Genomic DNA, 15,406 nt, shown 5'->3' on the forward strand with positions numbered 1-15,406 from the left:
GGATGGCAGCCTAGACCTATAGCAAGCCACACCAAGCAATCCAATACTGTGAATTGTTACTACAACATAGTGCCGTCTTGGTAGTAGACCTTAGGCCTAGCAGAATGGTAGGGACGTGATATCATGACTGGAGTATTAGCTGTAGAATTGATCGAACATTTTGATTTCTATCACTAGACTATTTATATGCTATTCAAAGTTGAACATATTTAATAAAAAACAGAAAACTGCATGTAGAGCCACAGCAGAAGTGAGTGGGTGTGAGAGTATGCACAGAGCAGCAGTGAAACAGGGTGTACAGTGAGGAGTGAGACCAAGTGGGAGTACAGGGAATGATATACTGCTTTACAAAATCCTGTAATGGCCGACAGAACGTAGAACTCTAGTAGATAGAACATCCATTCTCAATATCCTATATTATAGTTGTAGAGGAAGCCCTTGTTATTCATTTCCACAATATACAGTGCCTTCGGAAAGTATTCAGACCCCTTGACTTTTTTCACATTTTGTTACGTTACAGCCTTATTCTAAAATTGATTAAATTGTTTTTTCCCCTCATCAATCTACACACAATACCCCATAATGACAAAGCAAAAACAGGTTTGTATAAATGTTTGTTAATTTATAAAAAATATAACAAAACGGAAATATCACATTTACATAAGTATTCAGACCCTTTACTCAGTACTTTGTGGAAGCACCTTTGGCAGCGATTACAGCATTGAGTCTTCTTGGGTATGACGCTACAAGCTTGGCACACCTGTATTTGGGGAGTTTCTCCCATTCTTCTCTGCAGATCCTCTCAAGCTCTGTCAGGTTGGATGGGGAGTGTTGCTGCACAGCTATTTTCAGGTCTCTCCAGAGATGTTCGATGGGGTTCAAGTCCAAGCTCTGGCTGGGCCACTCAAGGACATTCAGAGACTTGTCCCAAAGCCACTCCTGTGTTGTCTTGGCTGTGTTAGGGTCGTTGTCCTGTTGGAAGGTGAACCTTCGCCCCAGTCTGAGGTCCTGAGCGCTCTGGAGCAGGTTTCCATCAAGTATCTCTCTATACTTTGCTCTGTTAATCTTTCCCTCGATCCTGACTAGTCTCCCAGTCCCTGCCGCTAAAAAACATCCCCACAGCATGACGCTGCCACCACCATGCTTCACCGTAGAGATAGTGCCAGGTTTCCTCCAGACGTGACACTTGGCATTCAGGCCAAAGAGTTCACTCTTGGTTTCATCAGACCAGAGAATCTTGTTTGGTCTGAGAGTCTTTAGGTGCCTTTTGGCAAACTCCAATCGGGCTGTCATGTGCCTTTTACTTAGGAGTGGCTTCTGTCTGGCCACTCTACAATAAAGGCCTGATTGGTGGAATGCTGCAGAGATGGTTGTCCTTCTGGAAGGTTCTCCCATCTCCACAGAGAAACTCCAGAGCTCTGTCAGAGTGACCATCGGGTTCTTGGTCACCTCCCTGACCAAGGCCCTTCTCCCCCGATTGCTCAGTTTGGCCGGGCGGCCAGCTCTAGGACGAGTCTTGGTGGTTCCAAACTTCTTCCATTTAAGAGTGATGGAGGCCACTGTGTTCATGAGGACCTTCAATGCTGCAGAAATGTTTTGGTATCCTTCCCCAGATCAGTGCCTCAACACAATCCTGTCTCGGACCTCTACGGACAATTCCTTCGACCTCATGGCTTGGTTTTTGCTCTGACATGCACTGTCAACCGTGGGACCTTATATAGACAGGTGTGTGCCTTTCCAAATCATGTCCAATCAATTGAATTTACCACAGGTGGACGCCAATGAAGTTGTAGAAACATCTCAAGGATGATCAATGGAAACAGGATGCACCTGAGCTCAATTTCGAGTCTCATAGTGAAGGGTCTGAATACTTATGTAAATAAGGTATTTCTGGTTCTTATTTTTAATACATTTGCTAGAATTTCTAAAATCCTGTTTTAGCTTTGTAATTATGGGGTATTGTGTGTAGATTGCTGAGGATTTTTTTTATTTAATCCATTTTAGAATAAGGCTGTAACGTAACAAAATGTGGAAAAAGTCAAGGGGTCTGAATACCTTCCGAAGGCACTGTACATATATGGTGACGGGCATCTCAGGGCTTCATTGTCTACCAGTACTAGTGCTATTTTAACTCTTTATTCAAAGAAGATTCCTCAAATATGAAAATCAGAGACGTGGGATCTTTAACCAGGCGATGACTTCGTTTCATTAATAGGATTAACGAAGAGTCATGGTGAAAAGACAAAAGGTAGCATCACACAATGAGGACTGACGACCAGCCAGCACCCCAGTTCTACTAGATGGTACTATAAACCTATCCTCTGTGAACACCAACACCATACAAAGCCACTATTCTACCCGTGGACAAACAATCTGCCCAAAGACCCCCCAGCTGATAGACTAGACACCTAATCAGAACCTTTAGGGAGCGCCAGGCGCCCTTTTAAAGTTTGCAGAGCTGGCAAATATATTTACTCAATTTTAGGGATTGGGATTAAGGGGCTCTGGGGCTCTTCCCCCCGACCCCCTCCCTCCCTCCTTCTTGCCTTCCTTCCCTATCTCCCTCCCTCCCGCCCTCTTGCTCTACCCTCTCTCTCTCTTTTTGATGGGATCAGCTGAGCGACGCATTCTCTCCCTCTCTCTTTTTTCGCTCCCTCTCTCCATCTCTCTCTGTATCCCTCGGGGACCGGGCGCTCGGACTCTATAGTTATGGGCCGCGGCCATCTGTCAGCGTGAGGCGTTCACGCAGCCACCAGAAGGCCACAACATGTGCTGATTTAAATGGAAAATCCAACTTTCCCAGGACAGGCCTGACCCCGGCAGCCGTAAACCCCTCTGCACCCCCCACCAGCACCATCTCCATCTCCATCCCCATCACCCAACCTGCCCCATCTCCATCCTCAGCCAGCTATTCCAGCCCAGCCCCAGACTCCCAAGAAATACTGTCTGCATGCGAATCAGTGAATTAGAGCACCACCCCTCCTCCTCCCCTGTATGGTGTATGGTAATGACGTGCAATGTGCAGAGGGGGAACCTTCTTACACACAATGATGGATTTCCACCTTAGCAGCTGATGTTCCCAGGGTCGGTTGGGTAGGATGGGGGGGGGGGGGAGGGAGGAGTAGGTGGAGGATGGAGGGTGTGTCTTAATATTTCTGGTGGTGTGAGAGCTAGGGATCAGCTGATTGGTAAAATTGATTCTAAAGGAAGAGGTGGTGTGGGTTTAGAATGGGGGGGGGGTTGTCTGTGCCTGTGCTGCGGGACCCTGGGGGACAATGGGGCTGGGGCAGGGGTTGGGGAGGGGGTTGGGGCGGTGAGTGTCACACGCTTTTGCTTTGTGGCTCGGTCAACAGGCGTGTGCCACGGTGTTGTCTCGACTCCCGCGCCTGCTGTCCATCCAGCTCCGGGGACGGGAGAGAGGGCCATGAGAACCAGCCCTGGGTCTTTAATGAGGGGCGTGCTGTTTTTTATCAAAGATGGACAAGGCATCATTAGAATCACCATTAGAGCTCCATACAATGGGGGGACAGACTCCCTTAGCTATGGATGGGAATATCCTACACAAATGTCTGAATGCTTATATGAGCATGATTGGGGATCTGCTATACTTCATATTACGTTCACGTTTTGGCTATATCACGTCTAATATTGTAGTGAGGAAGACTCATGGTACACTCATGATGTCATCTTATAATTTAGTGGACGCAATACGCTTTTTCACTTTTCTATTCATTGTTTCTCCTGTTTCTTCACCAGCTGTTAGTCTCAAAGGCTCAAATCACAGGATGCTTTTTGGGATACACACCACCCTTCCAAAATATACTTTTGACTGAAAGTAAATGTTCTGTGTTTTTCTCATGTGTTGTCATGGTTACTTTACAAACATACTTACATGTTTTCCTTTATCATTGAACTCCATTCAATTCAATGAAAGCAACAAGACAACAGTCAATACAGCCCTATAGTTCAATCCCCAGTGTTATACTGTATGTTCAGTACGGCTTCCAGAAACCACTTTATAGCATTGTTTTATTGATTATCTTATGATGTAATAACATCCAAATCATGACTCATCAGTCTTTACAGACACTCTATTTTATTCACCACAGAGAAATAATTGATATCAGCAGAGGTTATTATGTCATACACCATAACCTACATGTTAGTTTGTCATCATTAACGTTTAGCCAAAAAAACATGTTGTGGCCCTGCAGCCCTTCTAGGAGTCCCTCCAAGTCCTTTTTAATGGGCTCTGCTGGCCTGGCCAGTGTGACCAGAGAGAGAAGCATTGTCATGGTGGAGACTGTGCTGCTACAGAGGTGGCAGCTGGCATCCCAGCTTGCAGGCCCATCTCCTCACAAAGGAGGGCCTTTCCCCTGGGGGCAGTGATTTAGGACAGGGGTCTCCGGACATACCCTGGAGGGAACCCCTTATGAAGAGGGCACTGCGTCTAAACCGGCCCCCCTCCCCATACACCCTTCTATAGCCCCCCTGCTGGTTTCCGCATCACGTAGCCTAGCTTACCCTCACCTCCCTCCACCTCCCACCCAAGCTCCCCTCCTCCCTCTTGGGACAGAGGCTAATGGTCGTGGTGCAGCAGGGATGGGGCTGGAGCATTCCTGAGAGGTAGCGCTAACACTAGCTAGCTAGCCACACACAATGGGGACGAAAAGACAACAGGTGCGTGTGGATCCTCTGTCCTGCAGCAGCTGAGGGATAGGGACAGGGCTATTATCGCTATTATCTAGGGCTGCCAGTGGGCTTTCAGGCTACTTTTCCCACTCATCCTCATAGAACAAAACCCTCCTCTGTCTTTAACCTGCTCCCGCCCTGTTCCTTGTTGTTCCCATCAGCCTCATCTACTGAACCACAACTAACACCTGCCTGCTGCTGCCACTGGCTTGGCCACTCCAGAATTACCCAAACGGCCACTTAGTCTATCGCATGATAAACTAGGCTGAATACAGCTCCATTGCTTCTCTATGCTTTTCTATTCACGTCTCTAAAACATGGTAAAATCAAACGCCTTGGTGTTACTACTTCAACTTCCAACAACAAGAAGAAAGTCTATATAGCCCCTTTAACACATAGCTACAAACCCCCATCTCTCAAATGAACAGTCTTAGAACAGATTGTTTGGCCTGGCCACATGATATTGCTGGTGACAATGCCTCTAACAGAGCGTGTGTCCTGGGGGGATAGGGAGTATTTGGTTACCACACCCTTGGTCTATCCCATTGTGATTGGTCCGGGTCCCAGAGAGGTTGAAAGGGACATGTGTGCATATGTGGGCCGACAACGCAGGTGCCTACATCTGTTCATGGCTGGGCAGATGTCGTGGAGAGAGATAGAGAGCGAGGGGAGAAATAGCGAGGGGAGAGAGAGAGAGAGAGAGAGAGAGAGAGAGAGAGAGAGAGAGAGAAGGAGGGAGGGAGAGAGAGAAAGGTGTCACTGCCCCATTCACAAGGTCTCTCTATTCATAGATTGTGGTAGACAATTTCATCCAGATTGCACTGGTTCAGAATTGAGACGGAGTGAAAAAATCTTGGAGCTACTACAAATGATCATCTTTAAGAAACTATGGCCATACTTTCCACATAGTTGTTCATAAGCAATAAAGATCATGCATGGGGTAATTCCTATTAGAACTCAACTAGAATGATACAATAATTGATCAGCCCCTATTTCCATATCATGGTTAGGAGTTATCAACACTAATGAGTTGGGGGTATCAAAAACTACTTTTGTCACAAGTTCTACTCCATATATTTTTCACTTCACTATGTCTGTATTGATTATGGATTGATTCTATCACATATCACCATGAGTATTTGTTGTGTGTGGATATGTGTCATACAAATGATCAGATGTTCAATTATCGATTTATGCATAGGGACCCGCATATGTTGTGATGCGCCAAAGCATGGACGTTACCCGGGGGAACGTGGCAGATGTGTTTTGATAAACATTGGCACGCGACTGGCCACTGCTCCGTGAAAAACTTCGACGCCTTCTCCACTTCCCCCCTCCCTCCTCTGTCCCTCTCCCTCTTTCTCTCTCTGTCCCACACACTCCTACACAACACACTCGCGCCACACACACGCGCGGGCGCGTCTTCAGGGGCCACCGCGTAATTATTGCGGCACTCTTCCCCAAACGTAAGCCCAGCACGTACTCAGCCACAACATATGCAAATGTGACAGCAGCACGACCAGGGGGAACCCATGGTTTGGCCTGTGCCCCCGTTCAAGCAGCTGGCCATAGTAATCTGATCTGGACACAAAGACCGCGCTGCTCCTGCAGAGTCCAAGGATTTCAGCAGGTAAACAGGTGGGTCAGAAAGGATGAAATTGGAGAGAACCACGACCAGAGAAGATTAGTTGCTGTTATTAGGCCTATCTCAGCCCTGATAAGACAAATATAAAGTTGCCCTTCAGTCGCCAATCTTATTTGCGCTTAAAAATGACCATACGACATTTTCTTTTAAGGAGACAGAAGCTATAGCCCGGATAATGTATCCGCACATGACTGTAAGTTGCTTTGGATAAAAGCGTCTGCTAAATGGCATATTATTATGAGGGTTTGGAAAATTGCCTATTTTAGTCGAACCAATAAGTAGCCGAGGTGAATCGTGCCAACAGTCTGAATGCTCATAAAGAATCAAAAGTAAGTCGATTGATCACCTGGTAACAGTTACCAACCCCCCATTCAAGCTAATCATCTTCTCCACACCACTTCATATGATCGATATCGTGTGATGCGCGCCGTGTTTACGTTCCCACGAGCTACCATGTGGTGTCTACTCTTCCGGGACGAAAACTTCTGGCTTCCCCTCGCCATATGGCCCTGCATTGCCATACCGTTACAGGTTCTTTAACATGCTTCCAGTTCAATGTAGACAGAGCCAGCCAGTGGACAGTGGCGTATAGACCCGTGCGCTTGAGGGAAGATGGGGAGGAGGAGGGAGGGGGAAGAGGAAAAAACGACGTTTGGGTAGTGGCAGATGGCTTGTAAGGGTCTGGCGGCGTCTGAAGGCGTGTCGTAGCCCTTCACGGAGAATCCCCAAGGGCTACCCGTGCATTCAGAATCAATGAAAATTGAGGCGCAAAGAATGGATGAATAGTCAGACCTCGAATAACCCTTTTTGTTAGCAGCAGCTACTGGTGGGCAGGAGTTAAACTACAACAGCCCCCTACAGTAGCACTTTAGTTAAACAGTCACCCCCGTAGCCATCCATTTTGGAAAGGAATTAAGGTTGGAAAGTAGAGAAGGGGGCATTCTGTCCAAACTCAAGTCTGAGTGGGTTGGCAGCACAAGAATAAAAATATGTATGCTGAGGGAAGTTCTTATGGGTGCCTATAGGGGTGGGTTATGTGCAATGGAGAAAGCAGTTTATCCTATATCACTACTGCGCAGTTTATTTGCCCAAAGTGTTCAATATGGAAAAATGTTGGGCAATGGTTAGGCGCATCATGCTGTTTCTGGGTCATTGCCACCGAGAAGAAAATACAAACCCAAACTGAATGAACTGTACTAGAAAAGTTATTCAGAGACTTCAATGCAAAAACAACGCCCTTTCTACTGTGATTTTTTTTAAAAATGATTTAAATGCGTAATCACAGCACAGCTCATCACAAACAACACCGATGTATTCGTTCTGTCTATAGGCTGTTTGTGTTGTCAATAGGGATAAAAAAAAAAACAGGTACAACAACAACAACTCTGGCTGTTCGATAAAAGGGAATTTAAACAAGCCTGAACCTCGACTTGCATATCTTAGCAGTGACGCAATGTATCTGTGTATGGTAACTATGGACCTCAGGCCTATTATCCAAAAGAAAATCACACTTATAATGAACGACCTAATTAAGAGAGACCCCACCCCCACTCTGCCCCCCTTCACACAAAAGTAGGCCTACTTGAATAATAGTCTCCCCTAAATCGTTTGCTCGAGTTTGGTTAAATAAAAAACACATCGTGGACATAGAAAGAGAGTATTCATTGCATATGCGAGCAAAGAGGGAAAACCAAATATATATTTGACCTACTGTTTGTGTTTTGTTCAGGAGGGGCTCGCTCTTCTAGATGTTGGGTACATTGTAATTGGGTGAGGATAGCGGCGCGCGCCCAAGGAAACTCACTCACTGTATATTGAGGGGAGAGCAGGTGCTGCCGAATTACCATACAGCTGAGCGCACAGAGAGAGGGAAAGAGCAAACTTATTCCTTCAGCACACAATAACAAAGTGCCCTCAGGACGGACACGCTGATGTCTCTCTCCTTCTCTCTCGCTCTCTCTGTCTCTTTCTCTCTCTCTCACACACACATACACTCACTCACACACACGCACTCACACACACACACACACACACACACACACACACACACACACACACACACAGAGAGAGAGACAAGTGCACGCACACCCACACACCTTTTCTTCACTCCACAGAATGAAAAAGGAAAAGGGAATGAAAAACTCTGTGCCCATACAAATGTTTTTTTCTAGTTTAACTCACCACACACCCTTGCCAGAGAATGTTTTCATTACTCAAGTCTTAATTCAAAGCATTCGATTTTCCCACAACTAGAAATGCCAAAATGTTTGAAGAGGGTGGAGTTATGCTGCACAATCAACTGAGTCAGGGTTTGACAAATACACTATGCATGGCACACCACATATTTTGCCTTTTTCAGACCTCTCCCAGAAAATGTTTCTTAACATAAATGTTGTTTTCTTTCCTAACATAAAAAATATACAATTTAACTTCCCCATCTATATATATATAAATAAGCTTAAACACCAAGTGTAGGCAGACTTATAAAATACATTACTGTGAAATACTGATATATATATAACTGAAATCGGGTTTAAACTGGAATAAATACATTGGCCATTCTGTTTTGTTATTATGTGCTAGATTTTCAATCTCTAATGTTGTGGAAAGTGAGTAATTCCAGGACAGGTTGCTGAGACAGTCCCATACAGTTTGCTGGAATACTTTTACATTCCTCCATTTTCCATTTTCTGACCCAATACTAGCTTGTGATTTGAGACGATGGGGCTTGGAGAGGTATCCATTGTGATCCCTTGAGCCAGATTGGAGGGGGGGGGGGGGGGGGGGGGTAGCTCATTTGCATCTTATTACCCTAGCATGCGCCGGCCCATATAAAACTGGCGGCAGGCGGCCTTCACTCAAGACAGACGCACAATTCATGTTGAGGAAAGACGGAAGAAGGTGGCGGGGAAGTATGTTGGATCAGTGACAAATCTTTCCTTGGGATAGATCACGTCACACAAAAGCAACTTCCTACATTTGTTGCCCTCTTCGTTTCAACAGGGAACGAACTGTCAATTGTTGTTTAAAAAAACACTGGGATTATCACATTGTAACGGAATTTTGAGGACAGTTCAGCGCAGTTCCAATATCTCTTTTGGATTATTTTTTTGTTTCTTGGACATGAATGAAATCGACGTGGCAAACACCAGAAACTGATGTGAAGACCTCGTATGAGAAGAAACGTGCTCAATGATTAATTCACAGAACATGATTTGAAAGGAGGCATATTGAGTTTAAATTGAGCTGAGTCGCTCCAAGACTTTTTCCTATTTATTTATTTTTATTTATTTAATATGGGGCGCGCTATTCTTCTGACAGTTGCGGTTATGTTCGTCTTGATATGCAAGGTAAGACAACTACAAAACACAATTACCGTACTATTTAATTGATAACCATTTCAAGACATTACATCACATTGCCTATGTTAACGAATGTGTAATAAACAAAATGATTTCAACAGGGTTTTTGTTCAGGAGTTTTCGAACTGAAGTTGCAGGAGTTTTTGAACAAGAAAGGGGTTCAGGGCAACATGAACTGCTGCAAGGGAGGATTGACGTCGGTTTATCAGCAACAGTGTGAATGTAAAACGTTTTTCAGAATCTGTCTGAAACATTATCAGCCAAACGCATCACCAGAGCCACCTTGCAACTACGGCGGCGCTATAACGCCTGTTCTTGGATCAAACTCTTTCCAAGTTCCGGATGCCATGTCTGACAGTTCATTCACCAATCCCATCAGAATTAACTTCGGTTTCACATGGCCGGTGAGTACTCTGCCTTGGGTTAATTCATAAACAAGTCATTCATATAAACCTCTAGTCACGAGGTCTTTAAAAATCCGTGCGTACAAGTTGGTTCATTTATATAGAGTGGTCTATTAATGACTAAAAGTAAACCTAAACATGTTAGTCTTGTATATGTTTGGATTATCGTCTCGAAATGTTATTTTACCTTCTAGTATAGAGAACATGTTCGATGGGTTTATCTCTCTCCCCATCTCCGTTGGCCACTTGTCTTATGATGCTATATGCTTGTGTCCTCAGGGGACGTTCTCGCTGATCATTGAAGCTCTGCACACCGACTCCAAAGACGATCTTTCTATAGGTAGGATCAACATATACTGTCCTACAGTTGTTTGGCTTTACGTGGTGTGATCTAGTCAAGGATAATTTAGATTTACACACATTTTGCTAAAGTTCCGTTCTTATTTCCATCTGTAGAAAACCCAGACCGTGTTATCAGCACAATGACCACTCAGAGACATCTGACGGTGGGAGATGACTGGTCTCAGGACCTGCACACTGGAGGAAGAACCGAGCTGAAGTACTCCTACCGCTTTGTCTGTGATGAACACTACTATGGCGATGGCTGCTCGGTCTTCTGCCGCCCACGAGACGATGCCTTCGGCCACTTCACCTGTGGAGAGCGTGGAGAGATTGTCTGTGACGCTGGGTGGAAAGGCCATTACTGCACAGAACGTAAGTGAACCTTGATGTTCATGTGTTTTTTTTAAATCATAAAAGTATCACAAGTGTTCTGGGGAAATATTTTACTTAATATGATATAACATCGTTATTAATGTTTTACGCATAGGTACTTTTTGGGTCATGCCAAATAACATTAACACTTTTTATGTTAGGTGGCGTGGCTATAGACATTCGAAAATTGAGGCAACTTGTGCGAAAACACCACGCTCCCACACACGACCACTTTATTTATTCAAATCGGGCGCAGGAAAGTTTTCGGAATAATCTCACGCGTGCCATAAATTTACATGCTACGTCCGATTCGTTACTCTTGGAGTGGGTTGGCCGCTGATTGGCTGAGGCGGGTGAGGTATTGTTTGAAGTGGGCAGCTGCCGGGGAGAGTAGACAATGGAGCAGCTGTCGCGCACTGGCAACATACTCACCAGCTGTCCACTCTTATCTGCCCCAATCCGAGACATTAGGGGGAGTTGTGTGCGCAGAATGAATAAAATAGTTTTGACCCACAGCGATGAAAAAAGGGGCCTGTACTGAAAGAGGGAGAGAGAGAGAGAGAGAGAGAGAGAGAGAGTTTGCTGTGTGCACCCTCCTATTGTCTCTATGTACTATGTTAAGCAGAATATTCTTCCACGGTGATAAGGAGATTGTGTTTTTTTGGTAAAACAGCTAATGGGTTTAGCTGCCCCCACTTTTAATGAATTTGTTCAGAATTAAGTGATACGTTTGTTTTCTCAAAGCCAAACTAAACAAAGAGCATATGTGTAAGACGTGTTTTTATGTTGCCATGGTTCTTACCCCGTGTTTGTCTTCTTTGTAGCTCTCTGCCTTCCAGGATGTGACGACGAACACGGATTTTGTGAGAAGCCTGGGGAGTGCAAGTAAGTCAGAGAAAAGACAACTATGATTTTCACGTATTAAAACACTTTCTCAGTTAATATTTTCAGAAATAATCTGTGACATTAAGAGAAACTTGAGTGGGTTTCTAACCAATGTGTTGTAATTATTGTGTGACAGGTGCAGAGTGGGTTTCAAAGGGCGGTACTGTGATGAGTGCATCCGTTACCCAGGCTGCCTCCATGGGACCTGCCAGCAGCCGTGGCAGTGCAACTGTCAGGAGGGGTGGGGAGGCCTCTTCTGTAACCAAGGTGAGTCCCACTGGAGAGAGAGAGAGGGAGGGAGAGAAAGAGAGAAAGAAAGAGGAGGAGGGGGGGGGGGGGGGGGGGGGTGAGATGGGGATTTAGAGAGACGACACAAACAGAGACAAAGAGATAGTGTTGTGAGAGAAATGGTGAAGACGTGTAAGAAAAGTGTGAGAGTGACAGAAAGACATTATCTGTGCTGCTGCTGTTGTTGTTCTGCCATATGTTCCATTGGGACTAATGGACTAATCCACATGTGCTGCTTGTCCTCCTCCAGATCTGAACTACTGCACTCACCACAAGCCCTGTATGAATGGAGCCACTTGTAGCAACACTGGCCAGGGGAGCTACACCTGTTCCTGCAGACCGGGCTTCACTGGGGATGCTTGTGAGATTGAGGTCAACGAATGCGCCCTGAACCCCTGTCGAAATGGAGGAAGCTGCACTGTAAGTACTGTACAATTACATCATTGTGTTAAAATGTACACTAAATTACAACTAGGATTAGGAAGAGGAAGATGTGGGCAATCATGAATAGCACTGTTGTTGTGATGGTGATCTAATGCATTTTGGAGGAATGTATTTGTTAAGCTTATGTTTCAATCTTTTTCTCAAAGGATATGGAGAATACGCATACCTGTGCTTGCCCTCCTGGTTTCTACGGCAACACTTGCGAGCTGAGCGCCATGACTTGCGCCGATGGTCCCTGCTTCAACGAAGGCCGCTGTGCCGACAACCCTGATGGCGGATACTTCTGCCAGTGCCCCACCGGCTACGCTGGCTTCAACTGTGAGAAGAAGATTGACCACTGCACCTCCAGCCCATGCTCCAATGGTAAGGGCTAATTGAACAACTTACACAGATGTGGTTTCAGATTTCAATTTATGGACTTTTTTTATTTAACCAGTTACCTTTTGGGCTACAGTCTGCCCCCACACTCTTTCGGGCTACAGTCTGCCCCCACACTATTGACCACCCATTAATTCCCAATCTCTCTGCCTCTCACACTAGGTGCCCGCTGTGTGGATCTCGTCAACTCCTACCTGTGCCAGTGTCCCGATGGCTTCACAGGCATGAACTGCGACCACACCGGCAATGAGTGCTCCATCTACCCCTGCCAAAATGGTGGTACTTGCCAGGAGGGCCTTGACGGCTACACCTGCACCTGTCCCCCGGGCTACACGGGCCGCAACTGCAGTTCTCCCATAAACCGCTGTGAGCACAACCCCTGCCACAACAGCGCCACCTGCCACGAGAGGAACAACCGCTACGTGTGCGCCTGCGTGCCTGGCTACGGTGGTCGCAACTGCCAGTTCCTGCTCCCGGACCATGCAGCTATCCGAGGCTCGGAGATCCCCTGGATGGCGGTGGGGTCTGGGACAGCTCTGGTGCTGCTTCTGCTAGCAGGGTGCGCAGTGCTGGTTGGCTGCGTCCGCAACAAGGTGCAGCGCGGCAGCCAGGGCGACGCCACCGTTGGCGAAGGCGAGACCATAAACAACCTGACCAATAACTGTCACCGGAGTGATAAGGACCTGTCGGTAAGCGTCGTAGGGCTCGGGCCACAGCCAGGCATCAAGAACATCAACAAGAAAATTGACTTTGGAAGCGATGCCGACATGGACGGACCATCGCCGTCGTGTCGGAGCAGCTACAAGAGCCGCCAGCCGCCGGCGGATTATAACCTTGTGCACGAGGAGAAGTACGAGCAGGCGGCCAAAGAGCCGATGCTGAGCCTGGAGGCCTCGGCTTGCGAAGAGAAATGCCAAGCTCTGGACTCGAGTTTTGAGTATGAGGAGTGCAGAATTAAACGCAGCAAACATTTAAAAAGGTAAAGAACACTCAATAAGATAATAGATGCAATCATATAACATGAACAAATTAAATAAGGGTGGTCAAATTTGAATGTGTCAGATGACTAATATGGATCTTTGTCTATCTTCCAACAGTGACGCATCAGAAACTTCAAGAAATGAAAATAAACTTCCAGAAATGTCGGCATGTGCAGACACCAAGTACAAATCCGTGTTTGTCATGTCTGAGGAGAAGGATGAATGTATATTTGCAACTGAGGTGAGTTTGGGATACTCTTCACTTTGCCTCATTTATAATAGTTTGATAAAGTCACTACATTTCCCTAAGAGCTTTGTAAACAACAACTAATGTCCATTTTGTTTCTGTCTTTTCTCCATAGGTGTAACGCGAGCCACCAATAGGCTGTCCGTTGCTCATTTGCTCTATGGGAGAGTTTTTATACTCCTTAAAATGCTGCTCTAACCCTGGGGGGAGGTGTCCCGCCTTTAGACTGCTGCTGATACTGAGACGTTTAACTGATATTCAGAGTGAGCTGGTTCTCTACTGGAAAATAAGTGCAGGCAGATGAGGCCTGTGGGATAGGAATCGGTGGGGCAAAACCTTTTTACCTTTCAAAATGACCTCAAGCGAAATTTTTATATTGAGATCGAAAATGGACAGATAGAGGTGATGTACGATGTCTTCGGTTTCGGTTAGTGTTGTAACAGAAACGTTGGTTTGAAGTTTTTGCAACATTTGCACCCAGCCCTTTTCTTTAGCCCCACAAGCCGTTGCTGAGCGCATGAACTGCATCAAACGGTGGATGTTTGGCCATACTGGCCTGTCCTTCACAAGGCTGTTAACATGGATTCTGATCCCATCTCTAGACCTGTGAGGACTGTACTACGTATACTAGATCACTGTGTAAAACTGAAGTGCGTTGTTTCAAAGCCCTCCGAACCATTTATGACATTGTATTGATTGTTTTTGGAGATGAAAACTTTGTTTTAACATCTTTTTTAGCTTTGATACGGATTTTGTCAATTTGTAAAAAATAAAAAATAAAAATAAGTTGTATGGTTTAAAAAAGACGTATGATTTAAAGTTGTATGATTTAATTTAATTTAATTTAAGGATTTTGTATTATTGTTATTTTTCATTATATTGTATATTTGCTATGTTTGTTACGATTATTTAAGTTGATTTTTTAATGCTGATATTTGCAAAGGCACTTCAGGTCAAGGAATTTGTTTTTTAAAGAAATGTTATTTAAAGTAAGAGGGATTGTACAACATGTTATTATTGTTACTGCCTCCGCTACTGTTTTTGAATGAATAAATATAATTGAAAGTACAACTTTTTTGTGTGTGACTGTGGTTTGTCAGCCCATGCCTAGCCTAAGCTAAGGGACCGTTCTTTGGGTTCTGTTAGCAAAGTTAATCAGTAACATCTGTTGTCTTCCCCTGGCTACCCCATGGTGGGCTATTCTATGCCGATGCTGTTGGCCACTGCCAGGAGTTGAAAGTGTTTCCGTGGAGACCAAGGGGGGCTATTCATAAAAAAACAATGTCCCCACACTAGATGTACTACTCCGATTTCTTCTCTGAAAGAACAAACCAGGTATACACAGATATAAAATGTAATACATCCTT

At 45.3% G+C, this 15,406-nt stretch overlaps 1 protein-coding gene across 1 annotated transcript; it reads left to right on the forward strand.

Annotated features, from left to right (window-relative positions):
* Positions 1-9,627: 9,627 nt before the first annotated feature.
* On the forward strand, positions 9,628-14,160 carry LOC311113352 (delta-like protein A; the record flags this gene model as incomplete). Its single annotated transcript, XM_084156566.1, has 11 exons — positions 9,628-9,687; positions 9,801-10,103; positions 10,383-10,443; positions 10,560-10,817; positions 11,642-11,702; positions 11,839-11,969; positions 12,241-12,410; positions 12,581-12,797; positions 12,975-13,791; positions 13,910-14,033; positions 14,155-14,160. The coding sequence occupies exons 1-11, from the start codon at positions 9,634-9,636 to the stop codon at positions 14,158-14,160; spliced, it is 2,202 nt and encodes a 733-aa protein (XP_084012692.1). The 5' UTR covers positions 9,628-9,633.
* Positions 14,161-15,406: the final 1,246 nt, after the last annotated feature.

The sequence above is a fragment of the Coregonus lavaretus genome, assembly GCF_964263955.1.
Source record: "Coregonus lavaretus genome assembly, chromosome: 40".
Lineage (NCBI taxonomy): Eukaryota > Metazoa > Chordata > Actinopteri > Salmoniformes > Salmonidae > Coregonus > Coregonus lavaretus.